The 27917-nt window shown below is 31.6% G+C and overlaps 4 protein-coding genes across 8 annotated transcripts in view; 3 read left to right on the top strand and 1 right to left on the bottom strand.

Moving 5' to 3' along the window:
• Positions 1-9725, top strand: part of LOC136348107 (A disintegrin and metalloproteinase with thrombospondin motifs adt-1-like) — a 29714-nt gene extending 19989 nt beyond the window's left edge. Inside the window, exons 5-19 of the mRNA XM_066298687.1 lie at positions 419-904; positions 1186-1447; positions 4692-4797; positions 4848-4982; positions 5037-5143; positions 5783-5925; positions 6367-6587; positions 7381-7562; positions 7622-7729; positions 7799-7930; positions 8005-8150; positions 8212-8323; positions 8703-8860; positions 8913-9075; positions 9137-9725. Of these exons, the coding sequence (XP_066154784.1) occupies positions 419-904; positions 1186-1447; positions 4692-4797; positions 4848-4982; positions 5037-5143; positions 5783-5925; positions 6367-6587; positions 7381-7562; positions 7622-7729; positions 7799-7930; positions 8005-8150; positions 8212-8323; positions 8703-8860; positions 8913-9075; positions 9137-9282 (2607 nt within the window). The 3' untranslated portion in view covers positions 9283-9725. The remainder of the gene's footprint in view (positions 1-418; positions 905-1185; positions 1448-4691; positions 4798-4847; positions 4983-5036; positions 5144-5782; positions 5926-6366; positions 6588-7380; positions 7563-7621; positions 7730-7798; positions 7931-8004; positions 8151-8211; positions 8324-8702; positions 8861-8912; positions 9076-9136) is intronic.
• LOC136348113 (uncharacterized) lies at positions 9099-15149 on the bottom strand. Of its 3 annotated transcripts, XM_066298708.1 has the most exons (11): positions 14768-15149; positions 12217-12405; positions 12006-12162; positions 11731-11903; positions 11556-11663; positions 11337-11492; positions 10642-10819; positions 10341-10561; positions 10082-10244; positions 9762-9897; positions 9099-9278 (listed from the first exon to the last, which is right to left on the bottom strand). In XM_066298708.1, exons 1-10 carry the CDS (start codon positions 14959-14961, stop codon positions 9763-9765), a joined length of 1674 nt encoding a protein of 557 aa, XP_066154805.1. In that variant the 5' UTR covers positions 14962-15149; the 3' UTR covers positions 9099-9278; position 9762. The 3 variants fall into 3 exon arrangements, with proteins under 3 accessions (XP_066154805.1, XP_066154804.1, XP_066154806.1); XM_066298707.1 differs by having other exon boundaries at positions 9099-9897; XM_066298709.1 differs by having other exon boundaries at positions 9099-9897; positions 12217-12316; positions 14768-14896.
• A 430-nt stretch (positions 15150-15579) lies between these two features.
• Positions 15580-22741, top strand: LOC136348057 (uncharacterized). 2 transcript variants are annotated; one of them, XM_066298590.1, is made up of 8 exons: positions 15580-15810; positions 15871-16283; positions 16400-16651; positions 16712-16989; positions 17043-17622; positions 21015-21374; positions 21441-21641; positions 22398-22741. In XM_066298590.1, the coding sequence occupies exons 1-8, from the start codon at positions 15717-15719 to the stop codon at positions 22641-22643; spliced, it is 2424 nt and encodes an 807-aa protein (XP_066154687.1). In that variant the 5' UTR covers positions 15580-15716; the 3' UTR covers positions 22644-22741. The 2 variants fall into 2 exon arrangements, with proteins under 2 accessions (XP_066154687.1, XP_066154686.1); XM_066298589.1 differs by having other exon boundaries at positions 16394-16651.
• A 317-nt stretch (positions 22742-23058) lies between these two features.
• The window catches only part of LOC136348117 (uncharacterized), a 140139-nt gene continuing 135280 nt past the window's right edge, over positions 23059-27917 (top strand). For both annotated transcript variants that reach the window (XM_066298717.1, XM_066298716.1), the window contains exon 1: positions 23059-23279. In XM_066298717.1, the coding sequence (XP_066154814.1) occupies positions 23198-23279 (82 nt within the window). In that variant the 5' untranslated portion in view covers positions 23059-23197. The remainder of the gene's footprint in view (positions 23280-27917) is intronic.

Raw genomic sequence — 27917 nt, 5'->3', positions numbered from 1 at the left:
ACAATATCATTTTATTTCGTTTGTAGTTCATAAAAATCCATGAGTAAATAATTTAGTTTCGCCCGTTTTTAATCGAAGTGCAATGGAAAACTGCTGTTACTTGCTAGACTGAACTAACTAACGGGAAACATTTCTAAAATCTTGGCCCACACATAATGTTTGTTGTCAGCATAGTACGGACACGGTAGACATGTACATCGATCATACCACTTAACATAAATAAACCAGTAACTAATTTTTGTCCAAAATGAACTTGACCTAATTTAGCTGGGGTAAGGAGAGGTGGTATAAAGTTATTCCCAAGCAATAAAGTTGAATAAAACAGAAGCATTAATCAGATATTACTAACACAACAACAAATATTTTATGACCAATTCTTTCTTCAAATAACTAATAAGAACTTATTATTTATTTCCAGAATGGTATAGTCCACTCCAACAATTACCACTTCTACTCCATCAAGCCGCTTCCGCAGCGATTCCATAATAACACCCACATTCCACATTTGCTAACAAAAAGACCTCATAAAGCTATACAAGACTACTATAAACTGAAAGACAGTTTAGATCAAATCAATGACATGAAATACGACTGGAATAATATTTATTCGCAACAGCTGAACAAAGGCTTCCATAATTTCGGAAGAGAAAATAAACTTACGAAAGGTTTTATTAATGGAAATCAAACGGATACCAAAGAGATCAGGGCCAAAGTGAATTTTGTTGAAAAGCGAATAAAAAAGGATTTGAAGAGGAGCAAACGGGAAGTATTTCCTGCGGGAGCTACTGTGTTTGTGGAAACTGCAGTTTTTGTGGATAGGGATTTGTTTGAACTCATGAAGAGCAATTTTCCTGTTGATACCGAAAGAGAAATTATTCGGTTTGTTCTCGCTATGATTAACGCTGTAAGTATGTTCTTCAAACGAAATATCTTCGATGACAATTGCATCAGAGAAACGGCCAATTTGCATGATTAACGTGCTAGACACATTCAGGTGAAAACGGTTTCTTAATGAAGTGCAAACTCTCATTACTATTTTTTTAGCACATTCGATAATTGTTTGGACTTAATCATGATAAGTTTCACAATATAGAAACATTATTTTCGGCATTTAAATTTGACTTCATCATTGGTGTCTCCTTGCAAAATGTCTTTTTTCTCTTAACTGTAATATACCTATTCCAGGTCCAATTACTTTACCATGATCTCTCTTTGGGACGTCCAGTAAATTTCGTGCTTAAACGACTGGAAATTATGAAAGACGAGGTTGCAGGGCTCGTAAGACCCCCAGATATCGATAGATTTCTATCGAATTTCTGCAACTGGCAAAGAACCAAGAATCCAGCGACTGATAGAGAGCCTCTGCATTGGGATCACGCTCTAATATTGACAGGGTTGGACCTGTATGTCAGGGGAAAACACGGGAAGATTTCCAATCAAGTAGTGGGTAGGTTATTTTCATACCAAAAATGGATAACTAGAATCAAGCCGAATTAACTTTGATTCATGAATTAAGGAAATCTTGTACAGATATTTTTAATTTTTGACACATAATGAAAAAAACTACTCAGATTCTAACACTGCTATATCCGTAATTTCTGTTTCATTAAGAAAATCAATGCAATTATGATTTACTAGATTAATGAATCGTGAAATTAAAGAATTCTTGTTATAAAATTTTTCATGTAGGTAGCATTTTGAGGAAATATGTATTGACCCTTTCAAAGCTCTTAGTACATCGCAAAGGATCAATCCGACGATATACATATCAACATTTTTAAATACAGATTTTTTTAATGTTCGTGAAAAATTATTCCATATCCGTAGAATATTTTGTCCTTCTTTATATCAGAGATAAATCCTGAATTAAATTGAATCAGGCATTAGCTGAATTCCTACCACTTTTGAATACTTAAAAATGACTATTAATTCGGAAAAATTAGATAGAAAATAGTTCTAGATTAAGCAACAGTACGTAGCTCCACGTTTCACATTTTTTTAATTTGCTAATAACAATACTAAACTTTTTTACATAATTAAAGGCTTATTTTTTAAAACATCTATAAAAACCCCATTCATGAAATTATTCCAAACATGTATTGCATTGGTAATTATAGCTACGTTTTCCTTAGTGACTCAAAGTAAACGTTTTGGTACAAAAACTTATTATTTACAATCCCAAAACTTGCATTTTTCAATTCATGGAAAAATATGTTGAATACTTTCAAGCTAAACTATCGTTTTTACCTTGAAGTGTGTTAATCGGGCTGCATTTTTTTACATTTCTGTTATAGCTTTTATCAACGGAATGCAAAAAGTTAACCAAAAGCACTATATACAATTACATATCAGGAAGCTCATGTGGAGATAATTAAAAAAGAAATTATTAAACACATGGTTTCATGTGATAATGATACCAGTTTTTTCCTATTCTCGAATGAAAGTTCAAAATGTCAATAGAATACATTAGTAAAGAACATTTACATAGGTGTACTTAGATAACAAATTGGAAAATTTCAAGAAAAAAAAGATGAAATTGATTTATTTTTTCCTATATTTGATGTATAAAACGACGTTTTTCAAAATCCTTCGAAATTTCAAAATGATTTACTTTTCGCAATCAGTTGCGGAAACTATTACTTATTTATTTTTATAATTTGGCGTCTAGTAAATGATTTTAAAAAGTAAAAAACATATTTTTATATTACATGCTCATGTTACACTCACATCGTAAATAAAATTTAAAAAATTCTTATATGAGACAAGTTATATAAACTATTTTGCACACCTCACTTCGCTAGTCCAATTAAGTCTCACTTCGTACACAAAACAATGAATTTATTAAATGGTTCCATAAATAGTTCATTTCTAACTTTGGCAAATAATGTCGTAGTTTTCAAAGTGGAAACCGGCGACTAAATAATTTTCATTTTGCCACTAATTACATAATAAAACCGGATACTTCCTTCTCTCCGGAAAATAAGGTTTTATATGAATGGTACCAAACACAATAGAATTATGTGTGAAAACAATTATAAATTGTAATTAATTTTGTCAACTTGTACTCTTTACAAAAAATGCATTTTCTTACTGGTTATGTATCTATTGGTTAATATGTAGCAAATAGAAAACTATTGAATTCAGTCAGAATTCACATGTCTCAGAACCAATTATCAAGTACAGAAAATGTGATTGAATAAAATAGTAATTTTTACTTGGAAAATTCAGGAGAATTCCTTTTTGAAACTGCGAGACACAAAATGTCTCTCTAATTTGCCGAAAATTTGCGACCAAAATTCCTTTTCTAACCTTCGACAAAATTTCAACTCAACGAAAATATTTAACAAAATCGCGGAAATTCTAAGATAAGGTGCGATCGAACTGAAGCGAAATATTTAACAAGAAAAAAAGAGTGCCGGTGTCGAACATAGAAGGTTCAGTATTAATCTTTCGAGCAATCAATTTATAGGAATTATAATATGCATTTGAAGATTTTTTTTGACATTCCAATCCAAGAGATTTCGTTGCTACTGGTAGTTTAAACAAATAGAATTTTTGGCGACACCTAATATACCAATTGTCCGAAAATAAAGTTAAAATATTTTAGATGTTTCTAGAAATTAAAATAATTTAAAAAATTCTTATAAACATATCCTAAAAATTTATTTCTTAAAGAAGCTAGAACCCCCTTAAAAAGGGGAAAGTCTGAAGGTATTTTGTTTTTCGCAATATTTTCGAAACGAATTAGAGGATGCAATGAGATGAACGGAGGCACTTTTTAAAACTTGTTGCGAACAAGTGATAAATTCTTAGTAACATTAGTCTTCTTAGTGCTATTATTAGAAATAAATTTGAGTTATCGTATTCTTCCAAAAGGGGTAAATTTAAAGGTTTTTAGATGGATTAGTTATTTAAAAAAAAATTACGCAAAGAGAATCTAGAATGTTCAATTTTTTTTTCAAGTTATCATTTGTTATGAAAATTATGCGATTTTAAAACTTTCTTGTCAAACTAAAATGTAGTAAAATGCATCCAATTTTTTTCCTCCAGGTTAGGAATTTGTTGGAGCCATTTCGGAAGCTTCTTTCAAGAAGACATATGGAAGTTACTGTCGGAAAAGTATCAAGGAAACTTCAAATTTTAAATATTGAAATCTTTAACATTTACATCTTTTACTTAAAAATTCAGCAGTTTTTAACATTTCCGGCTTAGGCTGAGCCAAAACTCATCATCAACTTCAATTTACCTAAAAAGTTTCACTCCTAATTAGTCTCAACTACAGACGTTTCATATTGCGATCATGTTATAAACATTGTGCCCCCTCCTCTCGACGCCGATGGGTTCAATTTAAAAGGGCTGAAAATTAGCAGCCCTTTCACTCGAACTTCCTATTTCCATCCCCATCGGTTGCATTGGGGAAAATATGGGAAACTAGGGGAAACTCTACGATAATTGAATACTTAATACAGAACGACAAGAACGAGTCTGGATAGAAAGTTAACGATTTGGGGTGACGTTTCCCGTTTTCAGGCCGTCCAAACATGGATTGAGCTTAAAGCCTGTTTCCCTAAAAGCATCAAAATTTGCATTCAGAATGTCAGTTGTTTTTTTTAAATTAGCTCTTTCTATGATTGTGTTTCTTAAAGTTTAAACGATGATTTCTTTACAATGGAATTTTAAAACTCTGTTAGGTCTGGCCCCAGTTGCCGGGATGTGTACCCCTACCAGTAGCTGCACTGTGAATGAAGGCAGGCATTTTGAGAGCGTTTATGTTGTAGCACACGAAATAGGACATAAGTAGGTTGACCTTAAAAGTTGTTTCAAAACGTAACTAATTTTCGTAATAGCTTGGGAATGCGACACGATGGTCCTTTAGCTGACAACGATTGTGATCCGAGCAGCTACATCATGTCCCCAACTTTAGGAAGTGGCAAAATCACATGGTCTACTTGCAGCAAGAGATACTTACAAAAGTTTCTGGAGTAAGTTTATGCTAGACTTAGGATATAAGATTAATTTATTTACCCATAATATAGCACTCCTCAATCTCGATGTCTTCTTGATCATGGCAGTTCAGCGGGACAGTTAGATCATGGAGCAGAAGGAGCCTTACCTGGGGAGAGATTTAATGCAGATCAACAATGTAAGTTTTTCTTAAAAAACTACAAAATAAAATTCATAAGAAACAATTTTAATACTTGATTGACCTCTTGTATGTGAATTCTTAGAGCGAAAAATCAGTGCACATATAATTTTAGGTGGAAAAGAATTTTTGAAATACTGATGAAATAAGCGTGACAGCGTCTAGTGTTTCGGTTCTTGATATAATTGTGTTGGTTTTTGCTATATGAGGCCAGTTACTGTTAAGTAAGTATTGCACTTAGTTCCCCCTATGTCGTCCAATTTGAAGCTACGTTTTGTCTGCTTGAAACTGAAACAAGAAGCTTCACAATGGACAAGAATGAAGAAGACATTTTAGCACACGAATTGAAATTAATAATCTCCGCTCTTAGTCATGAAAATTCTCGTTCAATGGCAAATATGTATATGTGAAAGAGAAAAGAAAATTTTCCAGGTTTTAAGGAAGTATTTCGGAATTACATACACAATGAAGTTTCCGTTTATAATATCAGGAAAAAAATGGGAGGAAATGGGAAAGAACATTTACGTTGTCAAATTATGTCGATGTTTGGTAGAGACGTACAAAATTACGTATTCCAATGATATTCTACTTAATTAAAAAGTGTTTCAAGATGAGCTTTCCACTCTTTTCATTTTCAAGGCATGCTCAAATACGGCAGAGAAAGTAAACACTCGTCTCAACAGCCACTAGATGATGTTTGCAGAGATTTGCATTGCGAAAGAGAGCGATATACGTGGACTTCTCATCCTGCTTTGGAGGGAACTATTTGTGGAAACGGTTTGGTAAGAAAATTTTTATTACATATTAAGGAATTAAATTTGTTATTAAAAAAAGCGGTGGCCTCTAAGAGATCCAATCTCAGAAAATAATAATAATAACGAAGTAGTTATAATTATAGAATTAAAACAATATCTAAATGAGGAAGGTTTATCGAAAATGGCTAAAATCGAACTTTGGCTTCCAGCTCATTCAACAAATTACTTCACTACACTTGTCTTTAAAAAATAAATTGTGATTGTTCTTTTTTTGCTACCTTTCATAGTTACTTAGATTTCCTATATAAACATTGAAATTTGCCAATCCCGTACATTGAAAATTTCATCTAAAATTTCAAAAAGACACGATCTACAACACTAAAATCATATTTTGATCTATACCAACCACACACAGAAATAATTTTCAATTATGCATCTCAATGATTCACAAATATTATTATTTGACAGTGGTGTCGTGGAGGTCGGTGTGTCGTCAAAGAAGCCAATATTAAACAATCATACAGCAGTGCGCTGAAACAAATATCTCAAGAACTGGACAAAGTTAATGGAGGCTGGAATGACTGGAAGCACACTGAATGTGCTTCAGGCTGTTTATTTGGTGAAGAGGGCCGTTTGAGGAGTGGCAGTACTGGAATTATGGTGTCGGAACGATTCTGCAATAATCCAAAGTAGGCCAAGAAATTCCTTAAAATATAAAATAACTTATATGGGAACTGGTAGAATTTCCACTATTAACTTTTTTAGTCTAAAAAAAAGTAACGTTGTTACTGTATGCATTATAAAAAAAATCTAAGCCACCGTGCCTACGAATATAGGGGTTTCATTCTGGAATTTAGCCATGGGGATCTCCGTAATTATAAAGGATTCGAGGTCAGTTAAATTGAGGCAAAGTTGTGCAATTAAAAATTGAAATGATCTAATCGAACTTTTATCTTTTATGGATACTTTGATCCTCGTGTTTAGGCACCAGGAATAAACACCCTGTATGTTTCTAGATATACAGGTATCACCAGTGCAAGTGGAAACATAAGAAGTAAGTGGGAGAAGGACGGCATAAGATTTAATAAGCCTTTGACAAAGACCAACGAGACGGGTTACGACATTAGTGATTCAAGTCGGCGGAGTCAGTCCGACTGGCGTTTCCACTTTGATGTTCAGATTAGAATCGATTTCGCTACCTTTGTGGCGATGGACATTTTTTAAAACATCAGAGCAAAATGCGGCAATGTAAATAAAAAAAGACTAATCCATCATTACAACTTGTATAAGAAAAAATTATGGAACAGCGAAAGGTTTGGTCACTAGATTGACTCCGCTTATTTTAACCGCTGGTTTTGCGACTTACTTCGTTCGCCTTTGTCAGTTTAACTTTGCACAGGCCTTCTTCCACTTGCGCAATTCCTATCTTCCGATTTGAACTAGTAACACCTGTATATGAATTTTTGGATATCTATAAATTAGGCCTCAGGGAAGTGGACAACCCTGCGAAGGTCCCGGACGGAAATATCAGACTTGCAACGCTCAACAATGCCTCAATGTTCCTAGATTAACAATAAAAGAATTTGCCGAACAAGTATGCACCCGAGCCAAGGAAGTCGATAAAGACTTAACTGGATCGGGGATGCAGAAAATCAGCTCTGATTGTATGTTATTCTCTATATCTTTGAATAGCGCAATAATTATTATAGAAAAAACATTGTAGCCGAAGAAGCGTGTGTGGTTTGGTGTCAAAAACGTAATGGCGGAACCAAAAGTAGGGGATGGACGTTCCCTGATGGAACTGCATGTCAAACCCGAAGAAATAAGTATGGTAAGTTTTTCATACCCTATTTATTTTGAATAATTAGTCGTCTAGAGATGTAGTTACTAATATTCTCAGGGAGAGCTAGCTATTGTATTAACGGGCGTTGTGAAGATTTCGTCTGTGATCCCTTTGGAGAAGCCGTTCACACTCAAATGGCAGATTTGTGTCCTGTTGATAGAGATAACAATGAAATTTCATGGAGAACTAGTAAGTCAATCATATTTTAGTTTAAACACTTCCCGCATTAATTTGAAGTTGTTGATTTGATAAAATTTTATTAGGTTTGAGAAGAAGAGAAGGGGTGGTAAGATGGAAAAGTGCTAGTGGTTGTCATTATAATTGTATTTCTCCGGGTTCCGGAATAAGACTGGTAATGAATAAGAAATTAGGGAAGAGCAGCATACAGTTGTGTCAACCTGAACAGTACGTAAGTAGAAAAATATAAAAAAAGTCTAGACGCCTCCTGTAATACTTAATTGTTTTTCTAGGGATGTGGAAAAGTAAAATCTCCTTTCCAGCACGCATCCATGATTTGTTCCAAATATAAGGACAGAGTCAGGCGACTGTCTGGATTAGGAATGCAAATTTCGCCCTCTTTAGGTAAGATATTATTAGAAATATTTTGATTTTTTTTTTCATATTTCTGTAGTTTTGACAAAGGGGACTTCATAATTATTCCGGAATAGGGCCACATTATTGTTTCACTTTTTCACAGCACAGGAAAGCAAAATACCAAAATAAAGATATGCACAACATGGAAATTGAAAACTTACCTTTGGGTACTTTTTGGAAATATCTTCAAACGTAGATTTATTGAAAAATAAAAAAATACAACCTATATGTCACGAACTAAAATGTTATTTATGATTTTATTTCTGACTATGCCATTGAATAGTTCAAAGGAAATTCTAAAATTTCCACTCACATTTTCAAGGATATGGAACACTTGGCACACAAAATGTAAAATATAATTTTGCAGAGGATCCAGATAGGCCATGTAGAGTAGCTTGCCAAGACGAGAACATATCACATCGTTTTTATTTAGTTAACGGTGAAGATGGATGGTTTCCCTTTGGAACCGATTGCTCTAGGGGATCAACCGAGAAAAAAGCATTTTGTATTAGCGGCAAATGCCTGGTGTGTTATTATAAACTTGTATCAATATCACAGTTAAATTTAATCTCTTTAGGGTTTTGGTTCCGACGACACCCCTCTGTCTGAAAGCGAGTTTACTCTACCTCTATTATCCAGGAACAAAAGGTCGTTAATGAAAGAAAGTACTCGTGTAACTGTGAGTCTAAAGCAAGACGAATTAGATGCAATCATAGAGAGGCTAAATAGAACTTTGTCAGGTAAATAAATATATAGTATAAAATATGCTGGATGTGCAGGTTGTTTTTTATTTTATTTTAGGAGTAATTGATCACTCGATGAAGTTATTTGATATAGACTATAATAATCCTATTCATATACACAAAGATTCCAATTTAAAACCTAATGATCATTTTATTCATGATTTTGACTGCAGTTCTGAACGGGATATCATGAATTATACCTAAAAATATGATCAAAAATTGTTCATTGTAGAGCAAACCAAAGAGAATTTTGTATAGTAATTAAACAGTGAATTAACAATAATTAAGGCGTTTTTTCAAAAATGCTGAAAACATAAAATATTTTAGGAACAGCTTAAGTAAAAATAACCTAATTTTCTTCCAGCACAGTTATTTGTGGTGCAATTCAATTATTATATAATAATAACAATGTCGGAAAATTTACTCTTGTCCAATGGTGGCAACTTTATAAAACTTTGAAAAATTATCATTATCATTATTAGAATCCTCTATAGAAAATTTGGTAACTTTGACTTGGCCCATTCCTAAATTATTTGATGTGTCGGGTCTTTTGAAAGACACCGTATAATCAAAAATGGTATTTCATACTACTTATTTCCTATTAAATTATTTTGTATAAAAATAAATGTTTCTTTTGAAAACCATAACGACTCATATTATTTTTAATCCTTATTTTTACGTACTCTAGAAATATTCACAGTTTCGCTTGTTGAAGTCTTCTTCAGCTTGGAGTAAGACATGTTCCACTTTTGATGGATTTATTAAGAAATTCATCCAGAGCTCTTTAATGAGCTTCGCAGATTGCTTCATAGACTTAACCTAAAAAGTGAATGCTATCGTACAGAAAAACGCATGTGCAATGCACAATTAAATGCAATTCATGATACACAAAACTATATACAATTACTGTATAACAGTGTACCACAGCTTTTTAAAGAAACTGTTAGTTATTGCTCTCTATTATTGTATTTGAATAGATCATCAAAACCACTTTAATACTTACAGCAATTTTCGGTATACCGACAGCAACATCTATACTTTCTTTTTCTTTTTTTAAATGTTCTTCTATTTGCAAGCAAACCTTCTGTAGGTTTGTGGGTATTAAAATTATTTTATCAGTAGGCCCCGAACTTAAAAATTCTTCTAAAATGTTCACATTTGCACGCCTAAAAAGACATGAAAGCATTTTATTCATACAAATATTTTTAATAAGGAAATATTGTTCCTAATTTTCATTAATTAAAATAAATGTGTCTACTTACATTTTATGAACATTCTCTTCATCAATGGAAAAACTAGAACTGAATATTTGCAATTGAAGCGAGTTTAATTCAGCTTTGAATTGACCGACTATTTCAGCTGCCGATTCAAGACTATTGGCTGTGCCACCTAATATTTTGATTATAGAAGAGGCGACTTGGCATCTCTCAAGGAGTGGTTTTTTCATATGTAAATTATAATCATCAATGCGTTTCATCTTTTCCTGAAAATTTTGACTTTATCAAATTTTGAGCACTATAAAATGATCAACATTTATGAAAATATTGAGAATTCTTTACTTACAGTTCTGCTGTGGCATCTACCTAAATCATCATCAATATATTCCATGATTCTTTTAAGTAAATCATTAATGCACTCAACATCCTTTGTTTCTACAAGTTGCAGGTAATTCGTTAAAACGTAATAAGACAGCTGCTTAGTTAAGTTGTCTAACATATCGCAGATGTATTTAAAACGCTTCCTAAAACAAAATACAAATGGTCATAAATCAGAATGAATTACTAATATTAGTACGACTGGGACACTCTAAATACACTTTAAGACGTACATAGAGAGCGTTTATGTACCTATAGGTCAATGAGTCCAAGGCTGTCTGAAGATACTGAGAGGTATCAAGTTGAAAGGGGATAAATATGAACATGGCAGAACCACAGCAATTGTACGGACAAGAATCCACCCGACATATAATAGTAATAAGCATTTTCTTCGGTTCATACAAGGTCAGTAGGTTTGTTAATAATTCCATATGTTCGATCACCACCTATTTAGTTTAGGTGGTTGAGTAGGTTGTCGATTTTAGTAAATAGAAGCTTGTTTTGGTCTCACACGAGGGATTTTTCGCTTTTTAGGTTAGCCAGTCCATATAATTTACAATTTATACTTATTTTTGTACTTGTCAAATGGACGAATTTGATTAAATGAAAATCAGTTACTTATTGTTTTAGAGAAGGTCGATGGGAGTTCTCTGAAAAACTTACCTATAATACTCAAGTTCCCTTTCCAGATAATGTACCTTAATTTCTTTCAGATGATAATCGGCCATTTTCAACGCTACACCATCCAAAATTTCTAAGATCCCTTTCTTGAAAACCTCTTTTGCAGCTAAACTTTCCTGGCTATTGATCAAATCCCAACTTAATAGAAACAATACTTAGTTAAAAGAAAAATCATAAAGTAATATTAATTATCATAACTACCTTGGATTGTTTTCGTTAACATTTACCATTAACAAAAAATCTAACATTGCTTTTAGTTTTTCGATTTCCACTTGATTGGCTAGATATATCTGACAACTACGTAGAATTCTAAAAAATATATATGTGCATACTATTAAACCAATGAATTAAAAAGCAATTGATAAAGTCTAAACACCTTCTTCTGCAAATTTCCAAATCTTTTGAAGTAGCAAGAGAAAGGTAATCATCAGATTTCTCATGAATTGTGTGCTCTGGATCAATTAATGGAGCCACCAAGGAACATATTTTTCTAATATTTTCATTACCGTTTGTCATGTCTATAAAGTTAACAAAGTGCGAATCGGGATCCTAAAACAAATTGTGTGAAGTTCAACTTAAGTAAAATACGGTTTTATAATAATTTCTTGCACTCAGACAAGTTAAGATCGTGGTGTCTGATATCCAACTTACATATCTAGTTAGTGTATCCCTTAGTTTTCTGTTTACTTCATCTAAGGTCTTACATAAAGCCTCACAAGCTGATTGAGATTTTTTGCAGTCAATGTTCGACTGGATTTCCTTTTCGGTTTTATGAGTTAGTTCTAAGGAGAGTCGTTCATTTCGAGCCCTGTACCACACATTAATAAATAAAAAGACTTAACTGTTAAAGTGAAAAACTTACTTAGAACATGCAATCAACTCATCCAACCGCCTATCTTCTTCCTCCAAAATACTTAATTCATTTTGCAGAAAACTAATTTCTTCTTCATTTTGAGTCACATCTAGGACACAATTCAAATCATAAGAACTTACGTTTTCCAGATTTAAATTGCAATTGTTGACATCTATGAGATTTTGAATCTTTTCAAATCTAAAACCGCATAATATATACCCGTAATATTATAAAGAGTTAAGAACTATTCTGGTTATATAAGGAAATAATAGGTCAGCCAATAAGCGGGCGGAAGTTATATAGGGTGTTTAGAAATTCCTTTGTCAAAAGCCAGTGTATGATACCTATACCATTTTATAAAGCTTGTAATAAATATTTTTTATTTGATGCTGGCAAAAATATTGGTAAATTTATAGGTACGTCTGAGATTGATTGGTTTGTTCTAGGTTTTAATATAGGCACAATCTTTTTCCATTACGACATACGTCAGTACTTATAATTAAAATTTATGAAGTTAAAATTAAGTTAACAAGGTAACTCTTTAGTTATTTAGTTGCTGTTTGTCATTTTTTTTTAATACACCTTACATCAATTTCTTTTGAAAGTGGCCTTAAATTATCTTTTAATTTAAGATATTAGACTTAAGAACTTAATAGTTTGCATACAGTATCTAACAATCTTGTTTGTACGTATGCATTTGTTAAGGAAGATATTCGATTTTCGATGTCAAAAAATTATTTATTTTACTTTTTTTTATTACTAAGAAGGAATGTACTTTAAATATATATGTATTTATATATAAAACTTCCAAAAAATAAATAACAAAACTAATCAATAAGTTTAATAACAATACCTTATTTTCATACAACATTTTTGTTCGTACACTTGTTTTGAATAGCGCGTACTCTAATTTATTGTAAACAACTTTTTCTTCATACCTTAGAGATGATTAATATTTTATTGCACACTGTTGATTCGTTTACCGTTTTCATCAGTTTCATATAAAATTCCCAAACGAAAACAACTAAGTTGTGATTTTAAAAAATCTATTGTTAAAATAGCACTGAAAGGCTATAGCTTAAGAAAGATAGGTCAATTAGGTAATTAAACACATTCTAGAATCCAATTTATTATAAATTTAAAAACAACGGCACGATTTTCAAAATGTTGCATGAAAATGAGGGTATTTTTTAAAATTTATTAATTAGTTTTTTTATTTATTCTGTCAAAGCTTTGTATATAAGTATGTATATTTAAAATATATTTTTTGTTAATAATAAAATCATAACCGTAAAATAATTTTTGGACAGTGAAAATCAAGTATTTTTTTTAACACATCCATGTGTACAAACAAGATTGTTAGATACTGTATGTATCTTGTCCTCTAAAAGTGTCAAAATCAGATGTTTCTGGCAATTTATAATACAAAATTAGAAGAATAAGGATATAAGCAGAAATGGATTGAATATGATTATCAAAATTATGGGCAGTAATATAGAGAATTTTTTTTGTCAATTACCTGAAAAGTTTAGTTTTAAGTCATAAATGGATTCCATTTTGAATAGGTAATAGATGAGATAGATGATAAATGTTAACTCATAGATTCAGTCATAAATTAGAGATGAGTATAAATCCAGCTTTAGACTGATGTGATACCATGTTTTGTAAAACAGTTAATTTAGTTTTAGCATTTTTATATGATTTTGATTTGTTAAGAAAGATAATAATTTTCTTTATTATGTTCTTCCAACACTAATCCACTAGCCTAAAACATTTTTCTCCAGTGTGTAAGTTATTTTATGGCTGATAGTGGTTCCTTCATCACTAAATTCAAATGATGGTGTTTGATAGCATATAATGAATCCAAGAGTATGAAATCACCTAAACCTTTACTATAAAAAGCATGATGCAAGTTTATAAGGATATATGGATAATAAGGGCAGAGGATGTTAAAATTTGGGGCTTTTTATCTCAAGCATTATTAAGGGCATTATAGCTAAATATGTTATAGATAACTGGATGAAAACGCGCTCATTGGGGCAAAAAATTGGATGCTAATCTGTTAATTAGATTCATCAGTCATTAAATGACAGATGATCATTAAAAAAACATTTTGTTTATAGTACACAGTGAACCATCAACATATAGTGTTGATTATATTTTTTACCATAAAAATTTAACATTGACAATAATTAATAGGTGATTGTATTCAAGAGATGCCTCTGATATTTCAATGCTATATATATATATATACAATTTTAATGTAAAATCCAAGTGAGATATAATCATAAGCTGAGGGGGATGTATTAATCAAATGAGATAGAAACATTCCTCGAATTGTTATTTATTTGTAAGATGTTAAGTATTCCTTGAAAGTTTTTGTATGACTGTATAATGGGTTTATTTGGCTGATCTAAACCTAGAATTTGAATCCTGCAAGAACGCCATTCCATTTTTTTAATACACAGGCAAAAAGAAATATAATGACTTAGCAGGCGCACTTCTTAGAGCAGTCATGCTGTATTAAAAAATGTTTTTTACAAAATATTTATCTACTCACTCATGTCTTTCAAGCAAAGATATGTAATTAGAACTTGACAGGGATGTTACAAGCCAGTTTAGTAAATCTTCTACTTCTTTACAATCAGTATCAAACCACGCTCTAATCACATTTGGAGTTAGTTGTCCTAATTGGATATCCAAAAGGGAAAAAGTGGCTAGAAGATCGTCTCCAGTTAGTTGCTTCTTTTCCATTACTAAATTTCAGTTTCTTAAATTTCAAAATCGTTCTGAATTGTGCGTCTTTTAATTATTTGTTAGCTAGTGATTGAAAGAAACAGCTTAGAAGTAAATTCTTATTTTTTTTTACATATTATAAACAAATTGAACCACCCTGGAGGACGCCTTGATCAGGGTCGTTTATTTTCAAATAAGATAGTAAACTGTCAAGAATGTCATAAATAGCCGTCAACTATGCTATATATGACTCTATACCACAAAGAGTCAGGAATATTACGTGACAACGTTGTATAATACTACCTTTTTATACACCATATTTATTGTATATATTTGATTGAAACTGTTCTACAGGGTATTGTGGAACATAGCTCCTATAAACATATGTAGGATATTGAAATATATTTTTTTAATTATTGTAGCTATCTAAAAGGTGCTTGTCCATGCATTCTGCACCATTTTAGTGTTTTAAAATATATAAATTGCCCTACTTCAAGCAAAGACCTTAATGATAGGATGATATCAAATACAAAAATTACTTAACGGAAACGACAATATATACACCTATTCATTCAAAGTTATAAAGGCGTCGGTGATAATTTTCAATTGCATCACCTGGTATTTGTGCGCCTGCTTCAAAATCGTTCTCATCTCTCCGATTTAACCTAACAAGTTCAAAAGGCTTTTTTACTTTTAGAAATTAAGGATTCTGTTCGAAGTTTCAAAAAGATTAAAAGTTTAATGACATCTGGTTATTTTCCACTTTAATCATAATGGAAATAACTAGCAATGTCATAGCACTTCAATGTGTTTTGACTAAATGTTTAAAACAAATTGGAGATTTTACAATAATCAGACATCAAGGTGGTCAGTACCTCTTCATTTATAATATTTGCCGGTTTTTGTACAACTGAGTCACATTTTCAGGCAATGAGAAATCCATTCTTCACCTTATAACAGAACTAACCAGCTTCCTAATTGAACGAGGACTGTACAAACCCAAACAAACCCTTGAAAAACAACCAGTGGAACTTCAGGAATTAATTTTTCTCCTAGCTCTTAATACGGATTTTGATAGGCGGATAGCTCTTCCCAATGAGTATTGCCATTTAATAGGTGTAATCCCATCATTTTCAAAGTATCTACTAACAAAAACTTGCTTTGCATTGAATGTTGTTGAATGTTTAGGATTTGTCATAGAAAATCTTCCAGTGGAACTAACCCGTGAGATACTGGATCAAGCTATCCAGTGCTTGAAAGTAAAGGAACCTCTGGACAATACATGTATAATTTTAAAAGCAGTTATTAACAAGGTTTCTTTGAGTGAGTCAGGCTCTGAAGTGAGTTTTAATACAGGATATACAGTATCTTTCAAAGATATGGAAATACTTAAAAGTTTTGCTAATAACAATGGTTATAGGATAAAAATACATGTACATAAAAGTATCAGTTTCAGATTGATGATTTACGAAATGCTTGTGCAGTAATATTACAAAATTTAACTGGCATCTGTGCCAATCAACTTGAGTCAATCAAAACTCAGAAAATTTATCACCAAATAGGGTTTACATTACTCCAATTACTTGAACTTTTATTGTATATTGAGGAGAAAAAAAATATTCCTAACAATTTTGGTGTGCCATTCATAGGCACCTCATGCATCCTAATGGAATGTGTCACTTTGGACGTGTTTTGCTCATGGGTCGAGGTAAATTTTATTTATTTTCCACTGAATTTAAAATGCTCAATGAAATAAAACTTTTTAAAGATTAATTATCACCACCAGTGTCTCCAAATTGTGATAGCTGAAAAAGCTTATTTAGTCTCTGAAAAGTATTTAAAACATAAAGAAGCTTCTGAGTTAATCAGCATGTTAAGTAATATAGCTCGTAAACCCAAAACAATAGCTGAACTAATACAAGATGCTGATATTCCTACAATAATACATATGGTAGATGAAAAAGATGAACATCAGATGTTATGGTTCAGATCTTTGTTTAATATGTCAATTTTCAATGTGCCTGCAATTGTCAAATGCATAGAACGGTATGTTTTAGTGTAACAAAATTCGTATTATTTATGAATTTGAAAATTTTTAGATGGTATGAATTAATTGATGATAATACTTTTGCTAAAATGCTAAGTCAACCTTTACCAAAAGATCCTAAACATAGGCAACTCATCATAAAATGTGCTTTACATATGCCCCTTGAGAACCTTACCAAGGTTCTAACAACCTATTTTATCAGAGACAAATTTGAATGGAAAGAAGATATTACTGAACAACTTATAACTACATTTAATCAACTACATGACAATATAACAGATAAAGAGTTAGGAGATATGCTTCTTTTACTCTTACAAAATGCAGCAGAATTTTTCCGTCACTTGTATTTGGCCGGTTTCAAGCGTAGCAGTAATCTTGTGAGGATTTTCGAATTTCTTAAGGAAATATCAAAGGTTGAACAAATTGGAGTTAATGTTTTAATGGATGTTTTGCACATTTCCCCACCTTCAAGTGAAAATGTGACCAATTATGTGCAGTTGTTCAGGGTTCTTCTGAATACTCAGTACTTTAGCTGGAATTTTATGGTGCACAATATAATTTTTAGCTTGCTGAAACAATATCAAAATGAGGATACCTTAGAAGAGTTTATATGTTGTCTGCAAATATTACGTGTGAGTTTATATAGCATTGAATAACCACTTTTCATTTCTATTGCACTATTACATAATATGTTCAAGATAAAGATGTCCAGCATAAAAATCTTATAATTGATCATGGATACACTCTTTGTGAAATTAGAAAAAAAATATGTATTCAAGGTAGAAGTTTCACAATACAAGTAAATTACAAAATTATTTTTGTTTTTCTAGTGTTTCAAAATATCGAAATTTTGGATTTTTTAAAAACTTTTCTCAAGTTATAATAAGAGATAAAAACAAACTACTTTTCCATTTCAGTTTTTTATAAATTTCAACATGATAGTCTAGATTTCATTCCATTACAATGTGTTGGTTAAAAATGACCAACAGAATGTAATGATGAATTTTTTTATCTAAAAAACTTCCATTTTCTATTTGCTGAATTTTAGACAACTTTTGGTTGCAAATTTATTCTAAAAGTTATAACTAAGCACCAGAACAATATGTAATGTTATCAATTACTGAACATTCAGAAATATTAGTTTCCAAAATTGAACATATCACAAGTATCCCAAAATCAACACCTGGTAGTTATCATTTATCTCTTACCATAATTGCGAAAGAAAAATAAAAAAGAAGGGTGAAAATTTCGGTTTTTTCGAAATAACTGAGAAACCAAAAATAATTTTGTAGATCTCTTAGGATCCCTTGAATACATTTACGCCATGAATGCGTAATTTTTCTCCCTTTTAGTCAAGTCTTTTTTAGACACGTTGTATCCTTAGGTACTATTTGCTTATTCCATCCTCCATTTTATCAGTATATATCGTACCTCTTGATTTAAAATATTTTTTTAATTAAACCAACAAAAGTTTTCGCTTCTGGCAAAAATTACTTTTTAAAATGTTAATTTGTATTTTTACACTTTTATCCAATGGAATAACTTTGTTAACTAAAAAGAAGCCATAAGCATCTTTACTAATAGGTACTTAAAGTTTTTCCTTTCCTGTCAGGTTCTGTATTTCAAAAATCTGTTAACTGAGACAAAATATTGTAAAGAAACAATTGAGTTTAACTCGACATCACGTAGGTATACGTATATATACATACATATATACACACTAAATTTGGCTATTGAACGAAGATGTTAAAGGCTATACCTAGATATACAAGGTGTCTCATATTAGTGGACCAATTGGTTAACTGGAGATTCCTATGCGAAAATAATTAGATGTCCCTTCGGTACTTTTTTCTTTGGTGTTTTATACTCATTAAACGGAGTGTTGAAGTTAGCAAAAAAAATTCTTTTGCAATAATTTGGGTGTTTCTTAATATTTTAACAAAAATTTGCAATGATATATACTTTGATTAGGCGCACATTTCCTCTGATTTGTATAAACAAATTTAGAGAAACAATGGGAAAAAGAGAAGGTCATACACACGTTTTCCTCCTAACTTTTTTTTGACGGTCGCCAATGGTGTATTTCTTTTATTATTGAAATTAGTTCTTTCTTTGTTTGGAGTTTTTCAATTTTAGAAAATTTTGATTTACAGCTTACTTTAAAATATATTTCAGCTTATTGTCCCCCAATACAGCAGTAAATCCAAATTTTATAAGAATTAATAAATTCAGATAAAGAAATCGCTAATTAGACAAACTAAACAAATGTACATATTATCGGTGTGTACAAAAAACAGTTGCGAGGAAATCGTGTATACGATCCCCCATTTCCTTCATTGTTACTCCAATTTTTTTGCTCGAATTATAGAAAATGTGCGTTTAATTGAACTATACATCAGTGCAAAATTTCATTAAAATATGTTAAGAAACACCCAAGCTTTTAACAAAAGTATTTTTTTTTATTCACTTTAACACCCTGTATAATGAATATAAAGCACCAAAGAAAAACAGCCACAAGAAAAGTTGAATAATTTTCGCATAAGGAATCTCTGGTTAGCGAATTGGTCTACTAATACAAGACACCCTGTATATTTTTAATGCTATGAGCATATGTGGCACCACAATTAGTATTCTGTGAAAGAAAGAATCCCCTTTGGATTTTTCTAAGTTTGAAAAGGCTCTAGTGAATATTTAAGTTCGTGTAATTTTTTGTTTGATCTGATGTCGGTTGAAGGTGATCTCTTAATCTATTTGTAAGGTTTGTATGTGCTTGATATTTTTTTTCTCCCTATAGATATCCATGTGGGCAATATTTATCTGGTTTTTTTATGGGATGAAATTCCGATTCCGGCTTCCTTTTTTTGCATTGTTTTTTTCCTCACAAAGGTAGCGATGTTTATTCTGCGAACTCCATGACGGTTTTTATGATCGACTTTTTTCCCTACACTCATAAAAATAATGCATTTTCTTGAGAATTAAAATAGTTTTCATAGTTGTCATTTTAATTCCATCCAAATGTGAGTCTGGATGATACGGTCTTTTACATAAAGTTGGAGCTTTTGCATTTTGTGTTATCGCTAATGCTGTCAGTTGCATCAACCATCAGACTCTCTCGAATAAGTTAATGGTCTATGGGTTTAGAGGCGTGGTTAAGCCTTGGATTAATTCATTGCTCTTTACTAGACACCAGTCTATCAGGACGAATGCTAGTGTCCCTTGCGACCTAATAGCTATGTGCTGTGGTGTATCGCAGGGCTTGCTTTTGAGGCCTCTGCTGTTTTGAATTTACATTAATGATTTCGTCTGATTAAATATATCTGGTTGAATTACTTTGTTTGCTAACGATATTTATCCTTCGACTGACTGGTGGCATTGAGAAGTTTATCATAATATGAATTACGATCTTCTTAAGTTAAAGGAGTTTTTTTATTTTATTTTGACGGTTGAATGTAAATGTAAATCAAACAAAAATCTTGTTCTTTGCTACGATGGGCGTGACATATACTTGGATTCGTATCTGATGAACAGGGTGGCTTATGGTAGATTCAGTGGAGTTTATATAGGCAACACATTCAAGTTTACTATCGATAATTTTTTTTGTGCATATTTACTGAATATTTCGATTTGCACTGCACACAACTGTAAGTATTTTCAATAAGCTTCCACTTTCTCTTAGATGCAGTTCAGAAGGGGATTTGAAGGACTTATTTGAATGGTAAATATTTCTATAACATGGGGAAATACTTTGACGAACCTTTGCCTTGGTTGTGAAGATTTAGACAAATTCCTCTTTTTCTTATCATTTACAACATCAGCGGCAGTCAATGTTAAGAAACAAGGAAAATCACTTATTCTCTCATTTCTTTTTATCATTTTTACATAGATATAGGCAAAACCTTACAAAGAAATTCCATTGGACCATATTTTAAATACCAGTTTAGTATCTTCTCTGATGGAGGGTGTAGTAATCAATGGTTTAACATCAAAGACTCATTTTTTTGTTAAAGCTGACTTCTATTTCCAGTATTTTCAAGACGAAAAGTGCGACCTCCCTACCGAAATTCAAATTATCGAGTATCTGCTTACCCGCGCGAGTAACAATAGATGCATATCCTTCTTGAAATTTGATGTCACAAAAATGAAAATTTGTTCTCTTTCCGTGGATTGGATTTTGCATAAATGTCACCACTACAAGCACATTGAAGGAAAAAAGGAGAGTTTTCCCGATTTAGGCTTAACTCTCAATAATCCATGGTCACAGTATTACAAAGAGCTGTTTTGGAGCACTGGAGATGTCAGTTTGACTAATTCGGTCTTACCGAATTTCGACTGGTCTGATTACCAAGAAGGAGTTCTTAAAAAAAGCTCTGCTGATTTTATGAAAGTGGGTATTCATTTAAGTTAAAAAATCTAAGCCATATATAAATATATATTTTTTGTGATCTTTTAGAATGTACCCTGTTGCGTCGAATCAGAATGGAAAATTTTACTTAACGAACTGGTCGCTAAATACGGCTTTAAGCTTATTTCAAATGCAGTCACTGATATTATAATTTCGTTATGCATGTTTGCAGGAACTCAGTCAAGTAACGAATCAACAGAAAACGCAATCAAGTTTTGCCTTCAAAATTATGGAGCGTTCATTGTATCGGTGAGTCTGTACGATTTTGTAACATTTAATGTGTTTTTACAGCGGTGAATAGATGTAACTTTTATTGTTTCATCTCAAAGATAGTTTAGTTTATACATCAACAATATCGCATGTAATAAGTTACAGAATTTAAGCATAGTTACAATGGTACTACGCAATACTTCATAATTGAAATGCAGATGGTGAAATTTAAAATTAAATATCTCATAAACCTCACCGTTTTCAAGTTAAGTGTCGAATATTGCGATGATTATATAGTTAAGAAGGAAAACAGTTCAAGTTTAAATCCACGAGTTTGAGTCAAAAAATCGAGAGACAAAAACAGTACAAAATAAAGTATAGTTATAGGATCGCTTTTATCGGATAAAGTATCTGTCTGTAAATTTTAATAATTGCTTTTAAAATAGCTAAAATTTAGCTGTGGAGACTCCACTGGCTACCTAATTAAGAAACTAAATATCTAATGTCTTAGAGTAAAATCTTAAAAAAATATATGAAACTTTAACAATCCGTATTTCAACAACTAATTGTTTTTTTATCCTAAAGAATCACCTCCAAAAATATTTACGTGGTTATCTCAGGCCCGTTTCCTATAGTTCTATGACTATTTCGTGTGGGATGTTTATGTTCTGGTCGATGAATATATTTAACCTTGATAGCTTAACTCAATTAAAAATATTAATAATATATTAGTATCTAGCATTTTTGTCTTGCATATTCAATTGTTGAAATACTTATAGTGCTCCTTCAACTTAGGGTCCATCTACAAATGAAGAGCATTTGCTCTCAGTCAAGAACGTTTGCAGAGTACTGCAACACATTCCGAACGAAGCAAAAGAGACTGAAGGAATGTGTTTGATAAATGCCCTTCCAGATGAGGTACTAAAGTCCTTGGCTAACGATAAAGATTTTGTAGTTAATAACATTCAACATTTGGACGATCAAGGTTTGCGCAAAGCCTTGGCTCAAAGGATTTTGGCTAGTACTCGAAGAATTGACTGAATGGTAAATTTAGTCTGTCAAGGAAAAGTCTCATTCTAGTATTTAAGGTTTTTTATGTATATCAATATTTTTATTATTAAATTATTAATTAATTGTCATATATGCTGATTTTTCTTGATCCTTCAACATTTGTTAGTCCTATGGATTATTTAGTCACCTTGAGATGATTAAATTTTATACCGAAATACAAATCAAAACCATTTTGTCTTGGCCGAGATTCTTTAGTCCCAATTTCCCTTCCCAAATTTCCACTCTCACTCAGACAACCCAAACGTCTTCTTAAATTGTCCCATTAAGCATTTTCACACAGAACGGGAAAATGCTCTGCACCTTCACGCATGCGATCTAAATCCCCCAAATTGCACTTCAACAGCTCCAAACTTTCAACAGCCGCGCTTTTCCTTCATCAGTTTATTTTCCCGGAGCGGTAGACAAGGACGTGCTTTTCCCTCTGATTTTCCGATAACAACGTGCTCAGCCAACGTAATTTTCGCATTTCCATGGAAAAACATTTTTAAATTCAATTTTTCTAGTTATTTTGTGTTAATAAGAAAATGCACATAATTCGACTGGATATGATTGTAAAGTTTTTTATTTTTGTTTTACTGATCGGACGTTGCGACGAGGTCTTTGGGGGTAAGTTTAAAAGGTTCCTATGTAGTAACGTTTCAGTTAATTTCAATTGTATTATTGTATAACCAATTTATGTCTGGCAATTCTGGTTCGAAGTAATATAACGGGATAATCCTACTAACAAAGCGGATTTAAAGTCCTGATTGCACTTGTCTGATAAAGGCATGTCAGCATTTGCATTGTAGATGACGGTTTTATCTCGAATCTGAAGCGGCTCTTGTTTAGAATAACTTGATTGGGTGGCTATTGTTTGTTTAATATTGTAAATGTTGGGAGAGTAAACTACGAAAATGGGTTTCCACAGCTGTATTTAGAAGATATTCTATATGAAATATTAATTTATTTTTATCAGTTTTATTTACGACAGTTTAACCACTTTCTTTTCATTTTCAACTCTGATTGTACGAGATATCAAGATTTATTTTTTAGATGTTCTGACGTTATATAGAAAATTATGAAATTTAGAAGACGTAAGGTATACGTATAATCAACAAAACACTCCCGTTTATTTTGTTTAGTGCTTTCGAGAATTCACAAACTTCAAAAATAATATTGCTGTCTTGTTGCTATTCCAACATCAACCAACACTAAAATTAGAATTTACGGCGGAATAGAATTTGAGCAACAGATGTTCTCAGTTTAATTTGAATCAAGTCTGGAATACTTCCTGAAGTGCCGTCAATTTGTATGCTATTCTTGGCTTTATGACTTTAATTATCCGTATAAAGATTTCCACTACATTGTTAATGATTAAGCCGAAAACTTGCCGAATTTCCTTGAAATTTATTGACTATTTTATGATGATGAAAGATCATCATGTGGATGATCCAATTAATATAAAAGAGAAGGCGGGTAAAAATTATTTAAAAAAAAAAAAAATTTGCTTGACCAAAATACAGGAATAGTTTTTGGTCCAAAATTTTCTGTTATAAAACAAGTTCTAAACAAAACTGCACAATATTAAATGTTATTGCCCAAAAGTGCTAACGAACCATTTTGAAAGATTTCATTGAATGAAACGGGCTAAGAAAAGAAATTCTGAGTGTGTCTGAACTTCTATATTTCCAGACAGTTCTTAGACTAGCATCTGTACGTCTTCGCATCATGGTCTGAACTACGTAAATATACGGTAGGTCTTTCTTTCTCTCTCTTCCTGTCTCTGTATCTCCCTCATTTTATTTATCTTCAATCCATAGCAAATAGGTATATCAAAAAGGGCAGTTTTGCCAAGGAGAAAAATTTATATCCTAACACCTATAGTTTCTGAAAAGTACCATATAGTGTTAAGTTAAAAGACTATATATTATGTTTGAAATGTAGATGTAAATGGATGCAGCATGTATTTATCGAATAAAATGAATAACCAATGGTATTTAGCGACACAATGGATCGATATAAATTTGTCAATTCGGATATTCATACTATACTCCTATAATACTTATCTATCTTTGAACTAATATGCGAAAACGCTTTTTCAATTCTACTTTCTTGCATAGAAATTATTAATTTAATCTGCAAAACATCAAGAGTTGTAAGTTAGGAAAATGATCTATTAAAATTCTCAAAAATTAGTTGTGAGGGCAGTATTGAAGATTTTACAACTCTGATGCGAAACAAATCAAGATTTTATTTACACATAAGTATTATGTTCTTTTCTAAGAACACAAAAATTCCAACAACCAGTTTAGATAAACCGATGATTTTATTTTACTTATAGCAAAAGTATGGTGATTTTGAGGTTTCTTGTAAAATCCACCAAAACAAACCATATAAAATATCAACTTTTTTTTTATGACTAACTCTAAAATAGTTCATTATTATAAAGTAACCGCGTAATATAAAAATAACGAATTTATAATTATATTTAAAATATGAGATTATTTTAATTCTGGTGACCCAAATTGAAACACTATGATTTGGTATTCTATTCGGAATTTTGAAATGAGTTACACATAGAAAAACCTATTAATAAATAGTGTTCGTGGGAGAGACACTAATAATATCCTATTTGTTTTCATCGCTTTTTCCGTAGATTTTTTTCCTATAAATGTATTATTTTTATTATTTATCATCATCATTATCTATGCCTATTAATTTATAAGAAATAGATCATCAAAAGTCAAATTGTATTTATTTTGATATATTTAAATTTGACCGTAAAATTCAGTAATGACCAAAATTGCGGACACTTGTAAGGTAAATGATTCTAGAAGGTAAAATATTTTTGTAGATACATATGTTTTATAAGGTTGAAATTGATAGTTCATTCTCCCTTTTATTTAAGGTAATAACACCATATACATCAATAGAGGTTGTTGAAACGGTGGAATTGGATGCTATTTCTGATTTAAAACTATCTGAGAGGGCCTGCATCGATTTGGGGTCGGACGAACTCCCTTGTTAACGTTTCAGTGGCAAATCTGTCATCGTCTTTAGAAGAAGTGTTATCTATCTTTACTGAGTCAGAGGCTGCACATGGGTTTTCATTAACAAATTTATATGCCTTTTTTTTTTATTTTATATTTTTTTGATAATGATTCTCTGGAAACGATGCAAATATTGTTCAATTTATTTCTCTAACCGTTAAATTTTTTTCTTTAATTTCCTTTTTGAAGGGTTTAATTGTTTCGTTAATAGAAGATTTCTCACATGTATAAGAAACAGAGAGAAGGCAAAAGTTTACATATTTTTCAACAACTTATAGTGACGATAAATCAAAATTGGCCTGTTACAAACCTTTTTTTACCATCCATAGCAAGCAAATTAGTCTATATCAGACAATCTCAGTACTTTCAAAACTTCGAAAGACAAAATTCCAAAACCAAAAAGAATACATAAAAATTGTAATATATAAAATTCTTTGCGAATGTGGAAAATTTTGTATTGGCTCAAAATTTATAAGAGAGGGAAAATGAAATCAAAACCACATTAAAAATAAATAATTTTGTAGGTGACAATATGGCAACATGCCGTTAATAGTGGTTACAGAATTTAATGGAACGACGCTTGCATCATAATCAAGTAATCATTATTAAAGAACTGCAAAATCAACGAAAGCGTACATATTTTAGTTCATAAAACCCGATGTCTGGCTTTTTATTCAGTAAATATGGGTAACTTCCTATAAACAAGAAGTCAATCTCGGAAAATAAAAATAAATTTAAAACTGTCAAACCCCACGTAGAGTAATCACTAGTACACCAATGAAATAAAGAAAATACAGGGCAGTTTAGGTTAGTGAGTGATAAAAAATATGTATTTTTATATTAAAAAAATAATAATAAAAATGATGGCGAGGGGGAGTCGAAATGCCGCATGTAATATCTGTTGGTGTCAGTTCAATAATGCAAATAACAAAGGGTAATTGTTGAAATGCTCTATAAACAAAACAGTTTTACAAGTTTTCGGTTTTTTAACAAATTTTTTGGGCTATTTTATTTAATAAAATTAATATTTCCAATTTCGGTTACTGTCAAGTTGGGAATGTTTCGTCATAGAACTTCTGCAGAATGACGACAGTATTAACCTTCCTAAAACCGAGAGAACTATGACAAATTGTCGCAACAAATTGTGAGTCTTATGGTAAAACATACTAGAAATACTATTTGTTTTCCTGTGTAATTTTTACTTTGATTTATTATACCTTGTGGCAATTATTATTCTCAGTTGTCAATAGGGATAGGGATTTCTCCTGTAACAACACATACTTACTTCCCCATCGTATAATGGAACTGACAGGGTAATATCGCACCCTTCATCAAGCCCAATTATGTAACCGTCTGTAACGGACAGCACCTCCCTAACGCTTATCAGCACCAGAAACACTTCTCTAGTTTGTCAGTTGATACACATAGAATATGATACTTATAATATTGATTTCATACCATATATATATATATATATATATATATATATATATATGTATATCGTACATGTTGGACGAAATCGGCAAGTGACTTTGGACAAGTGACCAATAAAACAGACTCCACTTTACCATGACATAATGCGTTCATCAGCAGAGTGTCCGCAAATAACTCAGCAAGATTTAGCAGATTTGGCTTGCAGACAATTTAGGCGTAAATCACTATAATGTATGAGATTGGATTGGCAAATATGTTGGATTACTAGGATAATTGCGTTAGAAAGGAACCAATTTGATTCTCCAGTTTGTATAGGTAGGTATTTTTCACAATTGTATAAAACAATTAGTGTAAACCAGTTTAGAGTGGGTTAGTGGAATATATTCGATTTCAAGTATTTTTCTTATGTAATCATCGGAAAAACAGCATAGTTTAATGTCGCTAGGACTATTAGCACTCAGAACAGTTGTCTTTTCGTCTGCCTCTCAACGACGCCTTACACGAGTTATCATAATTTGCTTTGGGTCTTCCTGTGTAATTGAAAATTCATTAAGAAATATGGGGTTGGAATTAAAAATTCTAACTAAGCTAACTAAAACTTAAAAAAAGAACTAAAAACCGAGTTTGAGTGCCTCTCGAAAGATGGAAGGCATGAATTTTGAATACATTTAATACATTGCATGAAGGGTCTACGTGGCAAGATTATAATCAAAGTTTAATCAAATAGAACAAGACCATAATCATGTTCACTTTTGTAAGAGCAATATTCTCTATGTACGCT

The sequence above is a fragment of the Euwallacea fornicatus genome, chromosome 31 (genome assembly GCF_040115645.1).
Source record: "Euwallacea fornicatus isolate EFF26 chromosome 31, ASM4011564v1, whole genome shotgun sequence".
NCBI classification, from domain to species: Eukaryota; Metazoa; Arthropoda; class Insecta; order Coleoptera; family Curculionidae; genus Euwallacea; species Euwallacea fornicatus.
The sequence above is the reverse complement of the archived record's forward strand: the minus strand, read 5'-3'. Positions and strand labels throughout refer to the sequence as shown.